This window comes from Dipteris shenzhenensis, chromosome 14, assembly GCF_047967505.1.
Source record: "Dipteris shenzhenensis isolate YYH24624 ecotype China chromosome 14, Dip_SZ_1.0, whole genome shotgun sequence".
In the NCBI taxonomy this organism is placed as follows: domain Eukaryota; kingdom Viridiplantae; phylum Streptophyta; class Polypodiopsida; order Gleicheniales; family Dipteridaceae; genus Dipteris; species Dipteris shenzhenensis.
The window spans coordinates 53,832,399-53,856,970 of NC_141609.1; the positions used below are offsets into that span (position 1 = coordinate 53,832,399).

Consider the following 24,572-nt stretch of genomic DNA (forward strand, 5'->3'; position numbering starts at 1 on the left):
ATCTGGCAATCTGTCATGCTGCATCTCATGAAAAGACAACTGTAGCCATAAGGAGCATAATCATAATGAGGGAAAGAAAAATCCACCCACATTTGGTAAGTAAAAACATCATATTTTTGCACATTTACCGTGTACCATCGGTCCAATCTTGCCTGATATGGAGAATGGGCATTATGTTGAAAAGTATACCTTGAAAGCATAGGCTTTAATTTCTTCCAAATATCCATAAGCCTTTAATTAAAGCATGCTTCTTATTCATGTAAGTCTTATCATACTGAGGACAGCCATCTCGTCAAATAGAAAACCTCAAGTAGTGTGAAAGGGAGACCCAATAAGTGCATATATAAAGAGGTGAAAGCTACAAAAAGGCCACTATCATGAACTCGTAATGAGAGAGATAAAAAGAGGTTAAGGGTTGAGGAAAAAAGGCGAAAGAAGTGTGTATGAAAGGAGGAATAAACTTAGTGGAAGGATAGCACACAGAAAAGTGACTAGCGAGGGTATCTAGAGAACAATGATATAAACATGGAGCAAACCGGCCAGGATTGTAGAGAGAATACCTACAACAAATAGAGAGTAGGCTAACCCACACAAACACCCAAACCCCAAGCAATAGGCCATAAAGAAAATGAGAGATGGAGAGGATGCAAAGTAGTAACGACTGTTAGGCTAAAAAACGAGATATGGAGACTGTTACAATGCTGCACACAAACCAATACCAAGTTGGGGAGGAGGTATTGATGTATGAAACTAATGTTAGGCTACATGCAATTCAAGAGTAGGTCGGGGGGAGCAAGTATAGCCACACTAGAGTATGCAATTCAAGAATAGGTTGGGTAAGAAAAGGACGACACAACATGGAAAAATGCTTGAACTGAGGCCTTTGATGGTGGCAGAGGTCACAAGTAGAAGCTGAAAGCATTGGGGGTAGGTATCATAGGTTGGGAGGCCACCCTAGACACACTTGGATCATAATTTTACCTTGGCAGCTTCTATATGTACACACACACACACACACACACACATACACACACACATGTACGCATGATACTCATACGTACACATGTACTGTGTACGTATGCATGTACATACACACAAATTTACGTACATGTGTGTATATGTATGTATACACACACACCCACACACAAAGTGTGAGTGTGAAGAAAAGTAATGTTTCGAGAAGCTAACCACCCTTCTCCTTTGATACTTAATCTTGACGCTGAGGGAGCATTGGGAAATCAACGAGATAACCATGGTGAATATAAGATCGATGGATGATAACACCTCTGACAGACTTATATGTTATTAGAGAGAAAGCTTAGAGCTCATGCGAGTTTATGTATTTGTTGGGTTTCAATCCTAAAAAAGCGTGTCTTTGACTCTCACCAATTCAATAGAAAAGCACTACCCTTGACATTTTTAGGGAGGATTGGGACCTGATGAAGCAGCATGTCTCATGTCTATGATTTCATTCGTTCATTAAGGTGGTGGACCAATAAATGTACATGCACATTGTACACATAGACTATCCAACAAATGTCATGGAGGGAAAAAGGGAGGGAAATAAGGATGGATGTTTTCCCCCTAGAATCTCATTGACCCTGGAGACTTCTCTATTATTGATGTGACATTTCTTTGTACTAGGGGAGGTCCATGGTCCCCGCGCAAACCCCTTTCTTTGCCTTTGCATATCATTAAGGCTCCCTAGATTAAATCTGGCATATGATTTGCAAGACTTTTGCATGGCGATTGAACCTCAGGAGCATGAGGTGTCTTTGGTGAACCTCCGAGAGGAGAATTTGTGGCAGCTCAAAAAACTAAACGCTGTCTTATTTCCAATCAAATACCATGATAAAGACTACGCTTCCGCTTTAGCTTCCGGAGCGTTTTCCAAGCTAGGTAGGGTGGTCTTCACGACTCTTAGAAAATTCTTGGTAGAATACAGGGGCTTGTCTTTTGCTTGATTTCTTATGCCATCTGTGCATGTGCTCAGCGTACTATGGGAATACCTGTGTTGGATCCGTTACATGCCGCATTGAGAGAACCTTTGGAGGAAAACGACTGTACATCATGACATTGGGTGTACTTGCTCCTTATCGGAGATCAGGAATAGGTGATTTCGTTCGGTATTGTCCAGTAGAAGAGTTTTTTGTAATCCTGAAACATTGTATTTGGTTATCAAGTTGACGTGTACAGTGGTTAGATTGGATTTACACTCGTGTAAACTTTGGGCCAAACAACACTGACAGTGTGGGTCACTATTATGTGTTTTCATTTCATGAGATGGGAGCCTGAGATCGTTGTGACAAGTAGACTGTCTCCTCAAATATTATAAAACCATGGCTGTTGTTGGTTATCCCGGACAGGAAAGCAAATGTGAGGCAATTTAGCCATGCAGGCAGCCACGTGGACTGCTGTACAGCCCAGGGCAGACCCAGGTACAGGCAGCAACACTGACGTCCGCATAGGTGCCATATCACCGGTTGACGTCAATAGCCACGTGGTGCAGCCATGTGGCAGGACGGGGCCCAGCAGCATGTCGGTGATGCAGCAGATCTCCAGTCGGTGCAGCAGCAGTTTCAGTCGGCCATATCCAGGCCTATAAAAGGCAGCCCCTTGGTCCCTCATTTCTTATCCGCTTCTAGGCCTTCAGTGCCTCAGCTCAGCAGCCAGGATTCCCCTCAGCAGACTAGCAGGGTAGCCTTGGATCTACAGGGATCATCTAGTGGGGATTCACCTCCTCTCTATAGTTCTAGTTTCTATTACAGTTTTGTAGTGAGGGTTTCATCCCTTCATACAGTTGTATTCAGCCTTTTGGGCATTCATACATTCAGTTACATATTTCCTCTTCGGAGGCCGGCTATATTCTCTCCCTCAGATTCTCTCACGTATATCCACAGCATCACTTGTGTATTGAGTGCATCACCTGTCAATTTAGTCAGTGTTGAGCAGGAGAGAGAGAGTGAGTTAGTCTATCTCCCGCCACATTGTTATAAAAGCTTTAGTTTTCTTTCTTGAGATACGGAGGGTTAGTTTAGGGACAGCCCTCACTATTTATGGTCCAAACAAGATCGAGTAAGGACACCATGAGCGCTAGTGAGCAGTCCAAAAGAGGAGGGAAGGATGGATCAGGTTCCAACCCCCCACCACCACATAATCTTGCAGATACTTCCATGTTTGCCATGACAGCCATGTTGCAGGCTATGATGTAGATGCAAAAGAACAGTCCGAGGCTCTCCACCCTCATGACCCAGCTTTAGGAAATGCGGGAAGATCGTGAGCACGCCACTAGAGAGCGCGATAGGGCAGCTCAGGAGGCAAAAGAAGACCGCAATCGGGAGGTTCGAGAAGCCAACGAACTCTAGGACCGCAAGGCTTAGGAGGCTAGGGAGCTCAGAGAATGTACCACTCGAGAAGAGAAGGAAGACCGGGAGTGTACCGCTCAAGAAGAGAAGGAAGAAGGGGTCTGGTAGCTCCTCATTTCTCTACTTCGACCAGGGGGGGAAAGGAGACTTCCATCTCCATTCAAGCGTTCCTTTTTGGGAAGCTCAACTTCACACGGTACGATGGTCAGTAGGAACCCTTAGTGTTGACTTTGTCACTCAATCAATTCAAAAGTTTTTTATCAATGATGCCTACAAACGATAACGAGCGTTGCATCCTAGCATCCATGCACCTTACAAGTGAGGCAGTCACGCGGTGGCTCAAGTGATAGAAAGGCCACTATGATGCAGACGAGGAGACCCCTCTTTACAGCTAGATGGAATACGTGAAAGATCTCCAATCACTGTTCCTATCACCCCAGCACCTGGATAGGCTTCAGAGTCAGTTCTACAAGCTCCCTAAGGGGACACCGAGTCAATGAATCATTATGCCATTAAATTCACTCAGGTGTTCGTACAGTTGCAGTTGGAGGACAATCAAAAGCCGAGCAAGTTCCTTCATGGGCTGCGATTAGACATCTAGTAGTACGTCCGTAGTTTTCAGCCACGGGACTATGGCTCAGAACTTTGAGCTCATGCATAAGGGTCAAGGACCCAAAAAGGTCAACAGTAAGAAGCCCCTGGATTCCACCGCTCTTGATGGAGGGAAGAAATCTAGCACGGGGCAAGAGAAGAAAAACTAGACGACGAAAGACAACAATGACTATGGAGGGTACTTGGACGCAACATCCTGAGCTACCTATGCCAAATAAAACCGTTGCTTCTATTTCCATGAGCAGGATTGCCCGCATTTTAAGAAGCTTCAGGCAGATGGAGCCACGTCAGGTGGTTCTTCTATAGCTTTGACTCCAGCCAAGACCACCTTAGTGGTTATAGAGGAGATCTAAGATCACCAGGAGGGGGACCCTCAATAGTTTCCCACTATGTTCTAGTTCTACGGCCAGATCGGCAGCCCGAAAGTCCTTATTTTTGCAAATTTAGGATGTTCCGAGGACATTATTTCTACCAAAGCCGCTCAACAAGCCAAGGTTACTCTCACCTCCTCAGATACCATCACCTTGAATGGGGCATTCATAAGACAGTAGGCGGAGAGCAACAAGGTGGCCTTAGCAACCGCTCTGAAGATAGGAGGATGTGCAGATACCCGTACTTTCAGAGGTAGCACCAACTCAAGCAGTGGACATCATCTTGGGAGACCGGTGGTGGCACCAGTTCGAAGTTCGTCCGGACTATCAAACCAGGGTTTGGATCTCAAAATTTCAGATCACGGGGGTAAGTTCAATCAAGAGCAGGTTCCCCATGCCGAGGATTGACTACATCTTGGAGCGCGCCTGAACGGAGCCAAGATGTTCTCATAGATTGATCTGAAGAGTGGGTATCACCGGATCTGGATTCATGAGTCAGATATCAAGAAGACGGCCTTCTGCATAGAGAAAGCCTAGCATGAGTTCGTGGTGATGCCCTTCAATCTCACAAGGGCACCCGTGTCCTTCAACTGTATGATGCTCCAAATCTTCAAACCTTTGAAGTCCAATCATACAAATTTAGATTTGTGCTCGCTCTTCTCGCTTCTCCTCACGACCTGCTACCACACTGGTATCGCCAAACTATGAAGGATTCCGGGATTATTCCTGTAGAACTTCCTCCATCCAGTCCTCGCCGCTCTACTCGAACAACTTCTTCTACTACCACTGCCTCTTTTTTTACCACGGCCTATATCATACATTCTGAACCTGCCACTTGGCAGGAAGCAGTTAAAAATCCTGCGTGGCATCGTGCCATGGAACAGGAGCTTGAAAGTATTGATCGCAATCAGACCTGGATCTTGGTCAATCGACCTACTCACAAAAAGGTCATCGGAACCAAGTGGATCTTCCGAACAAAACTCAAAGCCGATGGAACACTGGACAAGTACAAAGCTCGCTTAGTAGTGCAAGGATTCCGCCAAAAACATGGTATCGATTATGAGGAAACCTTTGCCCCTACTGCTCGATTAACTTCCTTTCGTCTTCTTCTCGCCCTAGCTGCTCATCACCACTGGTCTATCTATCAAATGGATGTCAAGAGTGCCTTTCTCAATGGCTATCTTGATGAAGAAGTCTATGTGACTCCCCCACCCGGTTTTTCTCCTCCTGGCCATGAAAATAAGGTTTTCTGTCTCCGCAAAGCTCTTTATGGGCTTAAACAAGCACCTCGATCATGGTTCCACCGGATAGACACCTTCCTCAAAACTAATGGTTTTCATTCTACTCCCCGTCAGAGGGGGTCTGCTTTATTTTACTCTATGTAGATGATCTTTTGCTTTTAGGCTCTACTCCCACTACACTTCAATTCATTAAAACTCAACTCAGCACCACTTTTGAAATGACTGATCTCGGTCTGCTCTCCTATTTCTTAGGCATGGAAGTTGCTCAACATTCTAGTGGTATTTTTGTTTCTCAACAGAAATATGCTCTTCAACTCCTTGATCAAATCATTCCTCATGAGCCTAAGCTTGCTGCCACTCCCTTAGATCCCACAGTAAAGCTCTCAAAAGACTTGGAGTCTCCTCCCTTTGATGAACATCTCTATCGACAGGTTGTTGGCAAACTCCTCTGGCTCCTTCACACTCGTCCTGATCTTGCTTACTCCGTTTCTATTCTCAATCAGTATTTTAATGAACCCAAGCTCACTCATTGGCATGCATGTATTCGTATCTTGCGGTTCATACGTGGTACTTACTCTTATGGTTTACATTTCAGACCAGGACTAACCCTATAGGGATACACTGATTCCGACTGGGCTGGTGACCCGGACAATTTTCGTTCTCATGGCGGCTATATTTTCTCGTTTGGCTCGGCACCTGTTTCTTGGTCTAGCCGTAAACAAGAAACTGTTGCTGGTTCTTCTACTGAGGCTGAATACCGGGCCTTGTATGATTGTACCATAGAGGCCATATATCTCCGACAGTTTTTGGCAGAGCTACACTTTCCTTGTACTGAACCAACGATCCTCTACGTCGACAACAAAAGTGCCATCGCTCTCGCCGGCAATCCCATTTTTTCCAACCGCACCAAACATGTCGGTGTTCACTTTCATTTTACTCGCGAGCAAGTGGAATTAGGTACTATTCGATTGATCTATGTTCCAGCTGCCGATAATCATGCTGATATTCTTACCAAGCCGGTTAATCGCCCTACTCTTGAGCATCTCTGCCCACGGTTGGGGATTGGTTTACCTCCTCCTTCTTAGCAGTTTTTTGTGTACTTAAGGAAGTGAACAAATCCCCTGCGAGGGCACTCCTTCAAGTATTTTTTTTTTGTACCATCATCTGGGCATTTAGTGAAGATGAAAACCTACTTTGTAGGCATCTCCATCTAAATGAAAACCCTTTTTATTTTTTTTATTTTTTATTTAAAAAAAAAAAGGCTGATGAAGAAGATAGATCACTCATGGAACACCTCTTTGCTTCTCCTGTCTACATTGGACATTGAGAGGGGGTGTGATCGGACTTTTACACCAGTTTATCCTGTCCTCTAGAATTGGAGATTGCCTGGCTACAGGTAACAACACCACAGGTGACTCTCCGTCAGGGAAAAATTCCACAACCAAAGCCCTGTCAAAGAGCCCCGGTTCGGAGGTCAAAAATAAAAAATAAAAAATAAAATAAAAACAAAGGCTCCTTCCTGGCCGACCAGATTGACCTGGTCGGTCATTTAATATACACTTGGCCATCTCCACGGCTGATCTATTCTTTTTTTCAGCCACAGAATTCTGCTGGGGAGTATAATGCACAGTGCATTGATGATGTATTCCACGTGAGGCCCAAAAATCAGCAAATTCCTTTGACATGTATTCACCCCCCCTGTCTGTATTTATGTGGGCAATTTTCAGCCCGCTTTCATTCTCTACCATGGCAATGAATGTCTGAAACATGCAAAGACTTCATATTTGGATTTCAACACAAAAATTCAAGTATATCTGGTAAAGTCATCAATGAAAGTAACAAAATAGTAAAATTATCTGGTAAAGTCATCAATGAAAGTAACAAAATAGTAAAATCCCCCAATATCTGCAACATCATGAAATCATCATCTATGCCTTTGCTGGACTGTCAAAAACAGCCCACAGTTGATGCCACAGATATCTTTGACAGCTTGATGCCTTTGTTTCAGTCAGACCCCCATGATGATGCCACATCTGAGATTACTTCTCCTCCTAGTGGTCATTTACAGCCACATGTGCAGTCTGAAAATCAGCATGATTTACAGCCTGATATGCCTCAGATTGATCAGGATGCTGTTCACATGGCCATTGACCAAGAGAGAGCTGAAATTCAGGAGCCCAAAAGGCTTTCCCGTTGGCTCCTTGACACTCTAAAGACAGCAAACAAGATGCTCCTATGCCAGCCCGTACTAGAGCTGCTGTTAGGAAAGAACATGCTAATTCGGTTGCTACAACATGCCATAAGGATGCCTTTGAAAATGAATGTTGGTTGCAGGCCATGCAAGCTGAATTGGATTCCATCCGAATAACACTTGGGAGTTGTGTGACTTGCCTCCTAGCAAGAATGCCATTGGGACTAAGTGGGTATACAAGATTAAACGGAAAGCTGATGGTTCAGTGGACCGTTACAAAGCCCGTCTTGTTACTAAGGGCTATGCACAGCAGCAAAGCATTGACTTTGAGGAGACTTTTGCCCCCACTTCCAGAATCACTACCGTCAGGATTGTTATTGCCTTTGCTGCCCACTTTCAGTGGGAGGTACATCAGCTTGTTATTAAGACAGCTTTTCTTCATGGGCACTTGCAAGAGGAAGTCTATGTTACCCAACCTCTTGCCTTTGAGGTTGCACGTTCTGAAAGGAAGGTATGCTGGTTAAAGAAAGCCCTCTTTGGATTGAAACAGGCTTGGTATTCAAGGAAACATTAGAACAGCCCTACAGAGGCTACCCTTTACATCCATGACATGCTTGTGACTGGGACACATGCTGAGCACATTGCAAGTTTTAAGCTTACCTTGCAGAAGACATTTGCTATGTTTGATCTTGGTCTTTTGCATTATTATTTGGTCACTCAATTTTCTAAGAGTGAGGAGGGTATTTTGATGTTACAATCCAAGTATATTGGACAGCTTTTGCAGTGTTTTCAGTTTGAGGATTGTAGTTTTCAATTTGAGGATTGCAAGCCAATCTCCACACCATTAGAGCCTGGTTTTCATTTCTCATATGAGGATGGCAATGGTGCATGTGATGTCACTCTCTAATAGCAGGCAGTTGGTTGTTTGACTTATTTATGCCATACCAAACCCGATCTTTAGTGTGCTATCTCACAGTTGAGCAGATATATGCACAGCCCCTCTACACACCATTGACATGCCGTGAAGCATCTATTCAGGTACCACAAAGGCACTCAGCATTTGGACCTTCTTTATGAGGCCAATTCTTCACTTGTCATGCATGGATCCACTGAAAGTAATTGGGCTGGCTGTACCGACACCCATGTGTCACATAGTGGCAATTGTTTCATGCTTGGTACTTCATGCATCTCTTGGTTCAGCAAGAAGCAGACTACAGTTGCTACTTCTAGCTGTGAGGCAGGCGGAGTACAGAGTAGCTTTTACAACTACAGTGAAGTGTGTTTGGCTCCGGAAGTTGCTTACAGATCTTCATGCATGTCAGACTGTCATCTTCACTGCTAGTTAGAGTGTTGCACGGAATCCAGTTCTCCATGCCCGCACAAAGCATATTGAGGTTCATTATCACTATGTCAGAGATAGATTATTAGCAGGTGATATTCACTTGTCTTATGTTCGCACTGAAGACAACTTGGCAAATCTTTACGAAGGCTCTTCCTCGACCTAAGTTTGAAGCTTTCAGGCAAGCTTTGAATGTAGTACCTTTTATGACTTGATCTATTATGCTCCGTTCAGTCATAGGTTACTATATCCCTATATGATGAACATATGCAACCATAATATTAGTTCTTCAGGTATTTTGAGACGTGTCCAGGATGGTTCAGCTCATACCATGGAGGGGGTTTTGTAGGCCATTCTATGGGCTATCCATAGGTGCCACTCATTCCTTGGTATGTGCCTTGTAGGCCTAGTTAGGGGCAGTTAGGGCACTTGGTGCAGTTAGCACATGTACCAGTTAGTACCACTAGGACACCTTGTTCTAGGGTTGCATCATATAGGGGGTACTTTGTACTCATTTCTCTATTGCAGCAATTCATTACAGCAGCTCGATTTTGTCTTCATTGCTTCACCTCTTGTGCTTCCATTGCTCGCCCTAGTCTACAATCCGCAAATGGCATCCATGCTCAAAGAAATTCTTGCTATAGATCAAGATGTCATCCAAAAAGACCACAACAAACTTTCCTAGGTATAGACGAAATAAATCAGTCATCATCTGCTAAAATGTTGCCGATGCATTAGTGAGTCCAAACGGTAACACCAAGAACTCTTAATAACCGAATCGTGTGTGCAACGTGGCTTTAAAGACATCTTTCTCAAATATTTTTCTTTGGTGATACAAAAACATCTTATTGAAATACTTAGCTCCACAGAGCCGATCAATGAGATTATCCATCCAAGGTTACAGATAATAGTTTTTATCGTCAAGTGATTCAGACCCTTATAGTCCACGCATAGACACCTATCAAAGTCTTTCTTCTTAGCCAATAGCACTGATACATCCCAAGGTGACTTGGTAGGCCGCACTTGACCCAGCCGGAGGTATTCCTGAAGTTGTTGTGCCATTTCATCCTCCTCTTTCAAACTGAACACAGGCTGCGAACCAAGCACGAGTTTATTCTATGCTCAATGTTTCTCAAGGCGGTAGACCCATGGGAAGTTCCTTAACATAATGTTACGAACTAGTTGAGCCTCGGGTGAATCCACACTCCAAGAGCTTCGGCTAATCACGTCAGCTACCTCAGTAGCTACAGCATAAGATCAGCAGAGTGATTTACATCATAGATATACCAAGTAACGGGTAGTCCATCTACACAATGCTCGCCCACCATTGACTCATCAATGTGGGCAGCCAAATCCATGGCTTAAGTATTTCCATATCTAAAACAGTTAACTGCAATCTTAGCCCCTTTGCTGTTTTGTGGGACAGCAAACACATTATCAATAGAGAAATGCTTCAAAGGTGTGCTTTTAAAAAAAAGAGCACAAGTTATTATCAAAATACATTACAAATTTGTCAATACACCAAAAACTCTTACACTCTCTGGATTGCATAAATGATACATTTCCAAAGCAGAACAGGAATATTGCCCATCATAAACACATGATTTCATAAATCGTATGTGATGCCATCTTCACCATTGGTCCTCGAAGATCTCCATGAAGAGCAAACAGCTTTACCGGATTATATGATTTTAATAATCAATATTTACAAAAGGGCTCTTGCTAAAGAACCACTCCATCCCAAGCAAAATGTCTACCCTATCCAATCTCATCACATGAAAGGACAGCAGTCCCCAGAGTAGTCTTGAATCTCAAATCTGAGATTTGGAACCATCTCCTCCCAGAACTTGTAGCTCCGTGTGCAACACTGACCACATATCAGTGGCTACCAAGAGCTGTTGGGATGCACAACTTGAAGCATCTATGAAATTGTGAGTACTACCATCATCAAAGGAAATATGAATTGCACCCATCTACTCAACCCACCAAGCTGATTAAGTCATAGGGTCCACACACATTACCATTTAAATGACATTTCTCACAATTCATATCAGAAGACAAGGCATCCAAAATAGCAATGTGACAAGGATTACCCGGAGTACAAGGCTCAATCAGCTACTTTGCCTCTGCTCTACCGTGAACTCAAAGAACACGCGTTCGACATATGACGCGGTTTGCCGCATTTGAAGCAGAGTCCCATTGCCCAAGCTTCAGCCTGCAATAGAGAGTCGGTCCGAGGCTTCTTGGCAAGAGGCCCCAATGTCTGCTTACCAGAAATAGCCTTTTCACGCTTGGAGTTGTTGGCTCGGCAATTCTTACGGTTATTTTTCTGTTTAGGCTTCCCACTTTGTCTAGCCGGCGAAGACCCAATATCCTTGTGTGTCGCAAGAGACCTTCACAAAGTGGATAGTCTGATCAAGCGTCTCTAGCTTATTTCTCCTGATCTCATTCTAATAATCTTTTGGTAAAGTACAAACGAAGAATAAGCACAATGTTTGCTGACTAAATTCAGGAAATTCAAAAGAAAATTTCCCAAACTCCTGGATAAATGGATCCAAAGGCTTCCCATTCAAGGTCTAGCTCTTCTGAAAGTTATTAAATTTATCGGGCTCCAATAAAAATTCTGATGTGAAGGCCTGATACGCCGCCGCCCAAGTAGTAGGTGCTTCTAGAAGGCTTCACCTTCAATCTTGCCACCATGAAAAGGCCTTCCCTCGGAGATACATATCCACAAGGGCAGTGTGCCTCCCGTATCATTATGCACACGTTGTGCCTTCTGGGTTTGTTGCAATAAAAATAATTGTTGCTGCATAGTTTGCATCTAAGAGAATAGGCTTTGCAAGATTTGAGCATCAATCTGAACTATCTACACCTGAGGTGGGGAAGAAGGTCCAGGACTATTAATTTGCTGAGGTCCATCGCCAGGAGTTTGATCCATATTGATGATAGGCTGGAGATTTTTCGCAAGGGAAAGGACACAAGGAAGAGGACATGAAGGATAGTACGTCACAACACTTTTCTCCTTATCCAAGAGAGAGAGATATGTGCTCAAAGTTGGTAGGCCTGAAGCAAGCTAGAGATGTAGTAGCTTGGCTAGAGTAGAGAGAGTGAACAAGTTGATCAATTGCCACAAAGGGGTCCATCACAAGCTGATGAAATAGGCGAAATAGAATGGGTAGAGATCAACTCGGTAGTGGGCTGTTAGCAGCTTGAAAGGCTAAGACACAAAGAGGGAAAGTTGGGTGCATGCATAGGTTGCATGTGTGCTGAAGTGGCTGTAGCGCAGGGCTTTGCATGCAAGCCACGTGAGTTTTTTGCCCTGTGGGGCACTCCACAAGAATTTATCTCCCTGCAAAGTACTTTTAGGATGAAAGTTGGCTGTTACTAAAGGAAAACGGAAAGTATTGGTACCAGAGGATGCACGTTTACATGCGTGCTTTCACATGCTGCGTTGCATGTGTGCATGCATACTAGTACCCCTACATGCATAAATGCATGCAGCCACTGGTTGCTCCAACACTTTGCATTGCAACCTATCATGCATGCACATGCAGTACACGAATGAGACACGTTTGTCATATAAACAAGGGTCATATAAACAAGGGTCTCTAGCACTCGCAGAGGTATCATGTTCAAGGCGGTCTATCTAGGTAAAAGTTGCAGGATATTGATGGTGACGAGAAGGTACTTGCAGCTTCTGCAAGGAAGGGTAAAGGCATACCTGGTACGGGTAAGCAGAATAAGAAGGACTCTTCTGGGGACGGCAACTCTTTTGACAATGACTACGAAAAAGAGAGAGATAACATTACTGTGATCAGCCTAGAAATCTTGTGCAAAACTGTAGGAAGAAGAAGACGACTCAAAAGAGGAGAAGGAGCCCAAAAGGGAAGATTAGTCAAATTCAGCTAGTATGGTTGAAAGAGCACTCTTGGTGGTTACACCCTTAGACCTGAGATATGTTTCATTGATCGTATTACTGTACGCATGTGCAACCAGGAGCGGTGGTCAAAGGATCCAGAGCTCTTTGTTAGGTGATGGACAACACCTGGCTCAGACAATACTAAGAACAACGTTGTAGTGGACCAGGTTCAGAGGAAATGTGGAATGTATGGAACACGGTTGTGAATGCCCAGAAATTCAAAAGGAGGCTGTTCTGAAGGGTTCTTTGGGCTGATTCCCTTTAAAGGCAAGAAAAACAACGGACTAGGGTATGTTTTCTGTCTTTGCATTTTTATGGATTTATTCATGTTGTAGTCGAAGTGTTTGTCCAGGTAAAGAATGAAAGCTTTCCAGACATACAGAAGGGGAAGTCTCACAGCCATCTAGATGTCTTATGAAGATGTAGTGTCTCGAACTCTATGGAGATTGAGATACTGAAAAATGTAGGCGAGAGAGAGAATTCTCCAAGACTGGACCATTAGATGTAGCTGAATACGAAACAAGAGGGATCACAGGTTACCTTGGCGGGCTCAGGTTCAGACTTGAGTGGATCTCAAAGAGAGCTTGGTTCTGGATGCAACTGGAAGCCGTTCTAGAGCTTCTGAATGGGACCAGTTGGTGGAGAGCTCTATGGGTCAGTCACAAGGTTCTCACTTTCCGGGTTTTGAGGGTCGAGGTGACAGATGCAGCTGGAGGTTGATTGGGTTGAAATAGACCAGGATTTGCAGGGTCTGGTTTCTGCGGGGGCCCTGGACGTGCTTGGGTATCTTGAAGACTCCGGAGTGAGTGTGACTTGGACCGGTGATTGTACCAATCTTCCAAACTGGATTCGGTTGATGTGTATCTAGACCTGAGATACTGGAGGTGCGGGTTCTTGGACCAGATGATGACAACATCTTCAATACGTTCCTGAAAGCTTCTGCATGAGAGCTGAAGCAGCTTCCGTCGCGCCACAGTGTGTGAATGCCCCACCTGTTAGCCACCAAATGAGGAGTGCAACAGGCTTGACACCTACAGCATGTTGGGTGTAGATTGTGTCACATGGGCACTTAAGGGGGTTAAGAGAGGCTGCCATGTGGGAGCAATCATACATCCTTCTTGCTGTTATTTTAGGGGCTTCCCTGGACTGCACACACCCATGTAATGGGCAAATGGGCTTGCATACAGCCAGCACAAGGTGCCAGCAGAGCGTCTTATATCGGCCAGAAAAAGGGAGCAGAAGGTTGGCAGACCTGGCTGTTGGTCGGTTCATTCAGACTGGTTCGGCAGACCCTAATCTGTGATTTTACGGACTGGCCAGTGGGCAATCTGGGGGAGCACTTGAGCTCCTATAAAGGAGCCCCCCCTTTTGGGGGGGGGGGGGGGAGGGGGGGGGCCGCAAATCAGTTCAGTCAGGAGCAGTCCCTCATCCATCTGGGGCAGTCCTTGGTGCATACCTCCAGCAGGAAGGAGAGCACAACTCCATGGGAGTGAGCAGCCTGAATAGCTCACTCTAGAGCAAGCTACTGAAGCCTGACAGGAGGCAAGCAGCAGTTTGGAGGACATCCTCTCCAGAGGGTGCAGCATACAAGGCTCGTGGCAGTGCATTATGTTCGTATTGTTGGCTGCAAGTGTTGGTAGAATTTTTTGTACAAATTTCTATATCTATTTATGAGATCTTTTGTGCTGTACATTGAGTATTCTCTCTCCCTGATCTCCAAGTGTTTTCTGTCTTCTTGTGTGTGCACATGCCTTGAAGTGAGATACAGTGGGTGTTGTACCGTGGAATATTTTCATTACCAGATGTCCTGCGTACTTTGTTAATGATTGCGAGGACATTGGTTTATCTACATACTGTTTTAGCTTTGTTGTGCTACAGGAAAGTATAGATCTGTTTCCCAACACAAGGACCTAAGGTCTAACTACCACTCTTGTGACCTTTTAATAACCCTAACCACAAAATGATCCCAAGGGTGGGTCAATGAACTAAATTCATAGTTTATCACTCATTTTTCCAACACTAGTTTCAGTTAGATTTTGAAACCTTGAGGCTGTTGCTCTTGTTCTTTTCCTCATTCCCTGAGGCTTTTTTGTATTCTCACCACTTGGAATTAGACCGAGTTCTTGAGGTGTAGCATGAGATAGACTGACTCACTCTATCTCCTGCTCAACACTAACTGAACTAATAGATGATGCACTCAAATAGTGATGCTGTGGATGTGAGTGAGAGAATATAGCGGGCCTTTGAACAAGAAATATATAACAGACTGTATGAATGCCCAAAAAGGGCTGAATACAACTGTATGAAGGGATGAAACCCTCACTATAAAACTGTAGAACTGTAGAGAGGAGGTGATCCCCACTAGATGATCCCTGTAGATCCAAGGCTACCCTACTGGTCTGCTGAGGGGAATCCTGGCTGCTGAGTTGAGCACTGAAGACCCAGAAGTGGATGAGAAATGAGGGACCAAGGGGCTGCCTTTTATAGGCCCCCTTGGGCCTGGGAATGGCCAACTCAGGCTGCTGCTCTATCAACTGGAGATCTGTTGCATCCCCGACCTGCCACGTGGCAACTGGTGACGTGGCACCTGTGCTGACATCACCGTGCTGCTGCCTGTACCTAGGTCTGCCCTGGGCTGTAGAGCAGTCCACGTGGCTGACTGCTGTGACATGGCTGCCTGCGTGGCTACTGCTAAGCTGGCTACCTGTGTGGCAGTCCAGCATGTCCACGGGCTTGTGGATGCCCTTGACATCCCGTTCTGCTAAAACTCGAACTAGGGTAGGGGAAAAACTGCCTTGTACGCTGCAAGGAGGTCTGGATAATCTGTGAAAAAACCCTCTTCCACCTATGGTGTTTCGTGGGAGCCCCTATGCTTGAACTTGACTGCATACAAGCGTTGTCAATTGCATGTCACCCTGTTGAACCGATGAAGTAGAATCTGCTCAGGTTTAACAACCTCGGCCTCACCAACAATTTTAGGCTGCTCCATATCTGGTACTGTGGACCCACATATGGTGGTAAATACTGTTCCCAGTGGGACTGAGCATCTGCAACATAGCACTTCAGAATGTCGAATGATAACTGGTTGTAGACTTCTGTCTCGCCATCTGATTGCGGATGAAAACTGCTGGAGAAACTAAGTTTGGTATTTGGTACCAAAGTTGTTGATTGAACCGATGAAGTAGAATCTGCTCAGGTTTAACAACCTCGGTCTCATCAACAATTTTAGGCTGCTCCATATCTGGTACTGTGGTAAGTGCCGGACCCACATATGGTGGTAAATACTGTTCCCAGCAGGACTGAGCATCTGCAACATAGCACTTCAGAATGTCGAATGATAACTGGTTGTAGACTTCCGTCTCGCCATCTAATTGCGGATGAAAATTGCTGGAGAAACTAAGTTTGGTACCAAAGTTGTTCAACAGGGCTCTCCAAAAATGACTAGTGAATTTGGAATCCCTATCGGATACAATGACATGGGGCATGCCACACATTGGATACCACCATCTGAGAAAAAGACAAGCTGTGTCATGTGCGTCGATGGTACCATTGCATGGAATAAGCATGACAAACTTGTTAAACCTGTCCACAATGGTTAGGCACATGGTGTTCCTGGTACCAATAGCTGGTGGAAGGTCTGTAACAAAATCCATGCTCATCTACTCAAAAGGCTGATCTGGAATCTCAAGGGCCTGGAGTAATCCTGGTAGCTTCTTGTGGGATATCTTCACTTGCTGACACAGCTAGCAATGAAATACATAGCGATGAACATCATTGCCTAAATGAGGCTAGAAAAATTTACGCTCGCTCTTCTCGAGGATATACCTTTGTAAGACTAGAATAAGTCCAATCATACAAATTTAGATTTTTTTGTTGAGAATAAGTTTAGCTGTTGGGGCTGAACAGTTGATCACCACTTGGACGAAAATTCAAAAAATTTGCATGTCCGCTAAGGTGATAGAAAAATATACCTTTGTAAGACTAGAATGATCAGTAAGAGTTTCTTTGTGTTCTTAGATGGCATTTTGATATTTTCAAAGGATCCAACACAGCATGTGAAGCATGTTCAGCAAGTTCTTTAGCTCCTAAAGGACAATTAGTTGTACATCAACGCGAAGAAAAGCAACGTCTTCTTGGAGGAGGTACATTACTTGGGGTACATCATCACTCTGATAGGTGTTCGCCTGGACCCAACCAAGGTGAAAGATATCGCCTAGACCCAGCCAAGGTAAAAGATATCGTGAGTGGGAGGTGCCTACCACAACTCAAGAGGTTCGGGATGTTTATGGGCATTTGCCAGGCATACAGGAAACATATCAAGGACTTGGTAAAGATCGCAGTCCCCATCACCGACCTAAACCGAAGGCTTGGATTTTGATGAAACTTTTACTCCCACAGCCCGCATGGTTACTATCCGGACAGTGATTGCTCTTGCTACCCAATTCCAGTGGCCTATTTTTCAACTAGATGTGAAGTCCGCATTCCTTAATGGAACCCTGGAGGAGGAGGTATACGTGGAGCAGCCACCGGGCTTTCAAGATCCAGGGTCCCCATTAAAGGTGTGCAGGTTGAAGAAGGCGTTATAGAAACAGGCCCCCAGGGCTTGGTACCAAAGGATTGATGTATTCTTTCAGAAGATAGGGCTACGTTGGAGTCCTTCTGAGGCAAACCTTTACTTGTTCATTGAGAAGGGATTGCGACTGGTACTCATCCTCTATGTTGATGATCTTATCTTGACATGTGATCATGTCAAGAAGATTTCACAGGTCAAGGAGCTACTCATGTCTGAGTTTGAGATGACTGACCTTGGGTTATTACATTACTTCCTTGGGATTGAAGTAAAGCAAGCCAAAGACAGGATCTTCATTTCACAGGAGAAATATTGCAGAGAACTCCTGAAGAGATTTCAGATGGAGGATTGCAGGACAGCATTAACTCCCATGGAGGTCGGGCTCAAGCTAAGTGTTCACGACACATCTCACCCGATCGATACTCCATTGTATCGACGATTGGTAGGAAGTTTGCTTTACCTTACCAATACTCGACCTGATATTTGTTATGCAGTTGGGCTATTATGCCAGTTCTCTGCTTCTCCCAGGAAGAGTCATTGGGATGCAGGTTTACGAGTGCTGAGGTATCTAAAGGGTACTTACACCTATGGGATCACCTACACCAAAGGCATCGAACTAGGCGGGTTCTGTGACAGTGATTGGGCGGGTGATGCTGACACCAGAAGATCGACAACAGGGTATTGTTTCTTACTTGCATCTGGTGCCATCTCTTGGCTGAGTAAGAAGCAACCCACAGTGGCCCTTTCATCTACAGAGGCAGAGTACAGAGCCGCGTGTACAGCAGCTTGTGAGACATTGTGGTTGAGGTGGATTCTGGAGGACATGGACGTGTGTCAGGAGGACATAACAGTGCTGATGTGCGACAATCAGAGTCGCATAGCCATTGCCAAGAATCCAGTGTACCATGCGCGGACCAAGCACATCGAAGTTCATTACCACTTTGTTCGTGAGCTCATCATCGATGACGTGATCGAGCTTATCTACTGCCCGACCGCCGATAATTTGTCCGACCTCTTCACGAAGGCACTCCCTCGAGAACAGATGGAGTACCTCATCAAACGCATGGGGATTGGCCCACAGTTGTGACATTGAGGGGGGGTGTTAAAAACTCATTGTACCCACCTGTGAGCCCCCGATTTGAGGGGACAAGGGGCAGTGAGAGGTAGGAGGGCTGGGAAAGAGAGAGACCCAGGCTGACATCATAGGCAACCAGCACACGGGCTGGTTGCTGCCTGCAACAGCAGAGAAATATGGGGGGCCTTGTGCCTCCCTTGGAGGCGTCTACAGCCCCATGGACTGGCTGCACAAGGCACCCTTTTATAGGGGCCTGTGGCAGGCCCAGTCGGCCCAACCAGGGCCACCGACCAGGGCCAACCCTGGTCGGATTTCCAGGGCAATCTGGTCGGCCACCAGACAGGGTACTGACCCTGCTGGTCGGCCAACCTAAAGGGCCTGGGCAGTGCCTATAAAAGGCCCACTCCTTCGGTCATTCCAGCATCCAGTGCAGGACAAAAAGCCTCCTTCCTAGGCTGTCCTGTGCACTCAGAGCTGGTTCAGTTTGACAGAGAGAGTTCCATCAGTTTTCCTCAGCACTTCCTTGAGTTTTGTATTGCTCCCTTGGAGCCAGTTTCTGCCCACCTTCCGGTGGATGAATATACTCTTTCTCTCTCTCCGTTTAAGTTATCTCTGAGTGAGTGTTAATTGCATCTGTGATCAGTTATCTGAGTTGAGTGTAGAGAAGAGTGGGAGAGATCTTGGGTGGAGGTTTGAGTGATTCATTCCCTCCTATTCTCCAACAATCCATCCCACTGAATTTGCTCGAGTAGGAGGCAGAGTACTTGCAGTGGAAGAGGCAGCTACACCAGAATTAGCATTAGACCCATCACCAGATGAGCCTGAGGCAGCACCAGATGTACCAGAAGCCTGGTTTAGTGGGTCTGACCTCAGTGTCTGTAACAATATACCATAGATTCTTGGCAACCAAGACATGCCTGATCATATAAGCCCACATGGGGTAATTTATGCCATCAAGTTTGTCCTCGGACCCAAGCATCCCAAACAAATCATCCTTATTGCCAACCATAGTGTAAAAATGCAAGGCAAAGGCACCAAATAACAATGCAAATGAGAGGAGTGCAATCTTCCAAATCAAAAAGGCGATTTATTGCACAAGCTTCAAAGCTTTTCACCGCAAATGTGTGGCTGTCACAAGGTGTACCTGCTGCAAAAAGACTCCCAAAAAGGCAACACGAGGCCTTTCCACAATGCCAAGGAACCAAAGAAAGGACTGTTTTGCTGGAAATGAAAGGAATCAATGCAGTAGGAGCTTACCAAGTGATGTAGACCAAAATTACAGCAAGAAAATGACTCCAAACTCGAGCACAGGTAGTCACCCTTGTAGGAGAAGAGTGGGAGAGATCTTGGGTGGAGGTTTGAGTGATTCATTCCCTCCTATTCTCCAACAATCCATCCCACTGAATTTGCTCTTGAGTAGGAGGCAGAGTACTTGCAGTGGAAGAGGCAGTTACACCAGAAGTAGAATTAGACCCATCACCAGATGAGCCTGAGGCAGCACCAGATGTACTAGAAGCCTGGTCTAGTGGGTCTGACCTCAGTGCCTGTAACAATATACCATAGATTCTTGGCAACCAAGACATGCCTCATCATATAAGCCCACATGGGGTAATTTATGCCATCAAGTTTGTCCTCGGACCCAAGCATCCCAAACAAATCATCCTTATTGCCAGCCATAGTGCAAAAATGCAAGGCAAAGGCACCAACTAACAATGCAAATGAGAGGAGTGCAATCTTCCAAATCAAAAAGGCGATTTATTGCACAAGCTTCAAAGCTTTTCACTGCAAATGTGTGGCTGTCACAAGGTGTACCTGCTGCAAAAAGACTCCCAAAAAGGCAACACGAGGCCTTTCCACAATGCCAAGGAACCAAAGAAAGGACTGTTTTGCTGGAAATGAAAGGAATCAATGCAGTAGGAGCTTACCAAGTGATGTAGACCAAAATTACAGCAAGAAAATGACTCCAAACTCGAGCACAGGTAGTCACCCTTGTAGGAGAGGTGAAATGGACAGAAAAAGGCAATCAAGGAAACCAAAAGAAGCTGGAAAATGGAATTACAGCAAGGGTATATGCTCCACAATTGTCAAGAGCTGAAGTGGAAGCTCCCAGCAGGAGAAGGCCTCAAAATGGGAGCAGCAGCAACCTGAGGAGATAAGCTCGCAGCCCGAGGTAAAGGAACAGTAAATGAGAGCAAAAGGGCTTAAGAAGAGGTCTCCAAAGGGCAGCAAGCTTCAAAACACCAAGTCGGTTGATATATGGGTCCCAAATGCAGCGGGACGCTCCCAACTGTGCAAGCTGGCTCCTTCAGGTGCTCCGAAATGCTGCAACAGATCCCGAGAGGTGCTCCGTACTGCAGCAACAGGTCCGTACAGCAAGGCAGCTGCCTTAAATGCTCCATACAGGCCTTAAATGCTCCGTACAGGTCACACCTGTGGCCGGTTACTGTCCGTACTGCGGCAGCAAGGCATTAAATGCACAAGTGTAGCAAGTGACACGTGTGGATGGTGGCTGTTCGTACTGCAGCAGCAGAACAGGAACGCCTCGTCTTATGTAAATCACATGGAAATATACTAAAATATGAAAAGAAAACCACTTTGAGCAGCTCTATGTTTCCCATTTCAGCTTTAGGAACACTAGATTTAGGTCTGGAATGCTATAGGAACACCAGATTTAAGGAATGCTGTTTTGGAATGCCGAAACCCGGTAACTCCTTGTCTAGAAACATTCCAGGGACATTCGAGGTGTTAGTGTGTAAGTCCTCTATCTGGAATGGTGTTCCTGATGTTTCGGATGTCAAAACGCTATTCCCTAGTAACAATGATTTAGGGATGTCCTGAGGGGGACTCTTTGCTACTGAATCCCCTGAGAGGGTGTGGGGGGATCCCATGCTTGCCTGCTGTCGTCAGCATGCACGGCATCTTTGATTCTGTGTAGTGGGGGCCTGCCCTGCCCCCTCGAGGGCTTCCAAGTGCCCCATTTGCCACTGTCTTGGTAGGCTAGAAACCTCAAACCCCCCTCTAACGAAGCTCACCCCCATCCAAAGTCAAAAAGAAGGATCTCTTGGGCAGTGTCTCTGGGTACTGTGCAATCATATGAGCCATGACACCCCATTGTCTGCACAAACTGAGGCTGTTGTAGTCGGTGGGGACTCCATCAATTGTACCAAAGCAACCTCCTATCGAGGACAAGATGGAGTGATACTCTTACAAAAGCCCTGTGTCGCTGGGAATTGTTGCACGTTGTCTGTCATGCCCATATCTTCAATTGTAAAGCCATGATACCATGGAATGAAGAACATGAAATGCAGGCCAAGGAAAATGGGACCGCTCCACCAAGGTCTGGGTAGTGTTGGGGGAGCTTAAATGGAGAAGAAAGACACCTCTCCATAGATGGTGACCTCTTGAATGTGGTCACCCTCAAACCCGAATCACGAACCTGGCTACCGGTAGGTGTAAGGCCAACAATACGGCCCGCACTTACTCGACTCTAGAGGGACTTAATGGAAATCTTCACCTACTGGTTGTCTTCCGGGAAAATAGTCCCTCTAACCAGACCAGAAGAATGGTCATCACTAGGATTATGGTCCCAAGAATCAAAACAATAAAGCTGCCTGCCCTCGCTGGAGCGGGAAGATGGAAGAGGTGACGGGGGGTTGAAAGAAGGGGAAAAGGGATGGAAAGGGGACGACGACGGGGTTCTACTAGAATGTGCAACCGCCCCAAGAAACCACAGGCCTGCAGAACTGCAGCAAAGCTAGTAGAGTTGGCTCAAAGCTAGTAAGGGGCTGGAGAAAGACCCACAGCTAGCCACAGCTGCGGCAGGAGTGGCAGAGAAAAGGCCACCTGACTGCTTTTCGAGGGCACCTGCGAGTAGGGGGAAGGGCAAGAAAGTCCCCACGAGCTGCTGGGCCAGCAGCCTCAGCAGGGGAGCCGCAGAACAGGCAGCTGCTGTTCCACAAACAGCAGCCAGCTGAAGAGGCGGGGAGGGGGGGGGAGGCATGCTCAGGGGCCCAATGGGCAGAGGGGGTTGGAGTGCCAAGGGGCAGGGAGAAGGCGTGGAAGGAGGAGGGGGTGGCGATAGAAAGTCGGGGAGGGGACAAGCAAGAGCTAGCGGGGGGGGGAGGGAGCTAGGAGGGAGAGCAGTAGGGAGAGCCTCAAGCGATGGCCCACATAATCTGAGCCAGTCTTCTGAGAAATAAATGATCTTCCTGGCCGGTGTTGAATCAGCTGATGGCGAAGCCATTACGCCGATCTAGGATGGAGAGGGTAACTCAAATTAAAAGCAAGGAAACTTTGAGCTTTTATGGAGGGAAGGAAGAGAGGAGGAGATAGAGAAGAGGGGAATCTCAGTCAAATTGGTTGCCTTTGTCGTAATTCTTAGCCAAACGCCCTTCCTGGCAAGCGCAATTGTCAGAGGTCAGATTCAGTGATTTTGGAATAATTCAGGTAGTTACCTATTACATCTTTACTATACATTTCATTAAAACTCATTTACATCATTAGTTTGAGAAACTAGGCTTGTTTATGGGCTGATTGTGTCCTTGACAAGATAGAGTGATGGTTTGGTTCTGGTCAATCAATTTCAGATACTGCACATCCCTGTCTATTCTGAACAGTGAGTGGCTGTTGCATAGTTGCTTTGACAACCATTTGGTTGCTATGCCTTTTTTCTATCTTTTGGAAGTTCTAGAATAAGGTTTTAATATTTATTCTACTTTTTCATTGTGAGACAAAGGATAATTTTAGGTGTTAAATTAGTTTGCCGATGCTATGAAATTACTTCCTTGAGCAACATGTTGACACAAAGCTGAGGCTTTGTCAAGATGGGACATTCAGTAGATTCATTCATTTATGATTCCAGAAAGGTGCAGGCACACTGACATCTGTATACATATAATGCGTTTGGTGCATGCAAACATGTTCCCTCTTTATTCTTCTTTCAATGTTTGGACTATATGTTGCAAAGGCTTTCTTGCACACTTCAAAATTTTGTGAACTTGACCTGGCTTCTCTTGCAGGCTCAAAGCTAATGAAAGAGATTGTGGATCTTTGTGAGGGAAATGATGAGATTCGTGAAGCTTATTTGCATGTACAAATCAACAATGAGGAAGCCCTTGAGTTTTATGAGAGATTCAACTTCAAAATACAGGAAACCATACAGAATTATTACAGGCGTATTGATCCCCCTGATTGTTATCTCCTCTCAAGGGATTTTGTGAGGAACAAATGCTTGCAGCCTGATTCTCCTTGAGAAATTGAATAGCTTTTTAAACCCACTTGAGTATTGTGGTGTTGTTAGATTCTTCCTACTTGAGTTAACTAAAGCTTTAGGCCTGCACAAAAACTAGACACTCATCATAAACAAATCTTGTACTTTTGGGCATTAAATCTGCTCACCGCTGTTTTTTGTGTCTGCAGAAGTAAACTTTGCATGAGCTCATTATCCTAGCTTTGGCACATTGCTAAGGCTGTGATGGTTAATTTGAAGTCATCCATTGTTGAAATTAAAAAATCAGTATGAGCACAGTGGTAGTCATGTTCATGCATTGTACGCCTAACTTTTGATTGTTGTTCAAGAGGCATTATATATTGGAATTATAAGGGAAGTACCACAGTGGGATAGTCACATCATATGCTGGGTAAGATCTTACGCAGGTGCAATTAGGCTTGGGAGCTGATATAGCTTCACCAAATATTTCAAATACGAAGTGGGAGCTAGAGTGCTCCTACTCAAGGACAAGAACACAGATTGGCCCCAATCCCTTGGTGCCCCTTTCAGTATTTCTTTATTACTTGGAAGCATAGTTACGGGAAACGGGGAAACGGAAACGTTTCGGGATTTTTGAGAGGGGATGAAACGGGGAAACACCACGTCATCAAGGGGGTTTA

General features: G+C 45.4%; 1 protein-coding gene across 2 annotated transcripts; it reads left to right on the forward strand.

Moving 5' to 3' along the window:
* Nucleotides 1-1,607: 1,607 nt before the first annotated feature.
* Nucleotides 1,608-24,125, forward strand: LOC147894826 (uncharacterized). Of its 2 annotated transcripts, none has more exons than XM_087385122.1 (3): nt 1,608-1,899; nt 1,994-2,126; nt 23,702-23,841. In XM_087385122.1, exons 1-3 carry the CDS (start codon nt 1,743-1,745, stop codon nt 23,736-23,738), a joined length of 327 nt encoding a protein of 108 aa, XP_087241248.1. In that variant the 5' UTR covers nt 1,608-1,742; the 3' UTR covers nt 23,739-23,841. The 2 variants fall into 2 exon arrangements, with proteins under 2 accessions (XP_087241248.1, XP_087241247.1); XM_087385121.1 differs by having other exon boundaries at nt 1,615-1,899; nt 1,994-2,113; nt 23,702-24,125.
* Nucleotides 24,126-24,572: the final 447 nt, after the last annotated feature.

Bases quoted from the DNA above. Each gene is read 5' to 3' on its own strand.
- LOC147894826 (XM_087385121.1), top strand. From the start codon at position 1,743: ATGGCGATTGAACCTCAGGAGCATGAGGTGTCTTTGGTGAACCTCCGA. The intron at 1,900-1,993 runs GTAGGGTGGTCT...GCATGTGCTCAG, and splicing joins CGGAGCGTTTTCCAAGCTAG to CGTACTATGGGAATACCTGT. The intron at 2,114-23,701 runs GTGATTTCGTTC...CTTCTCTTGCAG, and splicing joins TTATCGGAGATCAGGAATAG to GCTCAAAGCTAATGAAAGAG.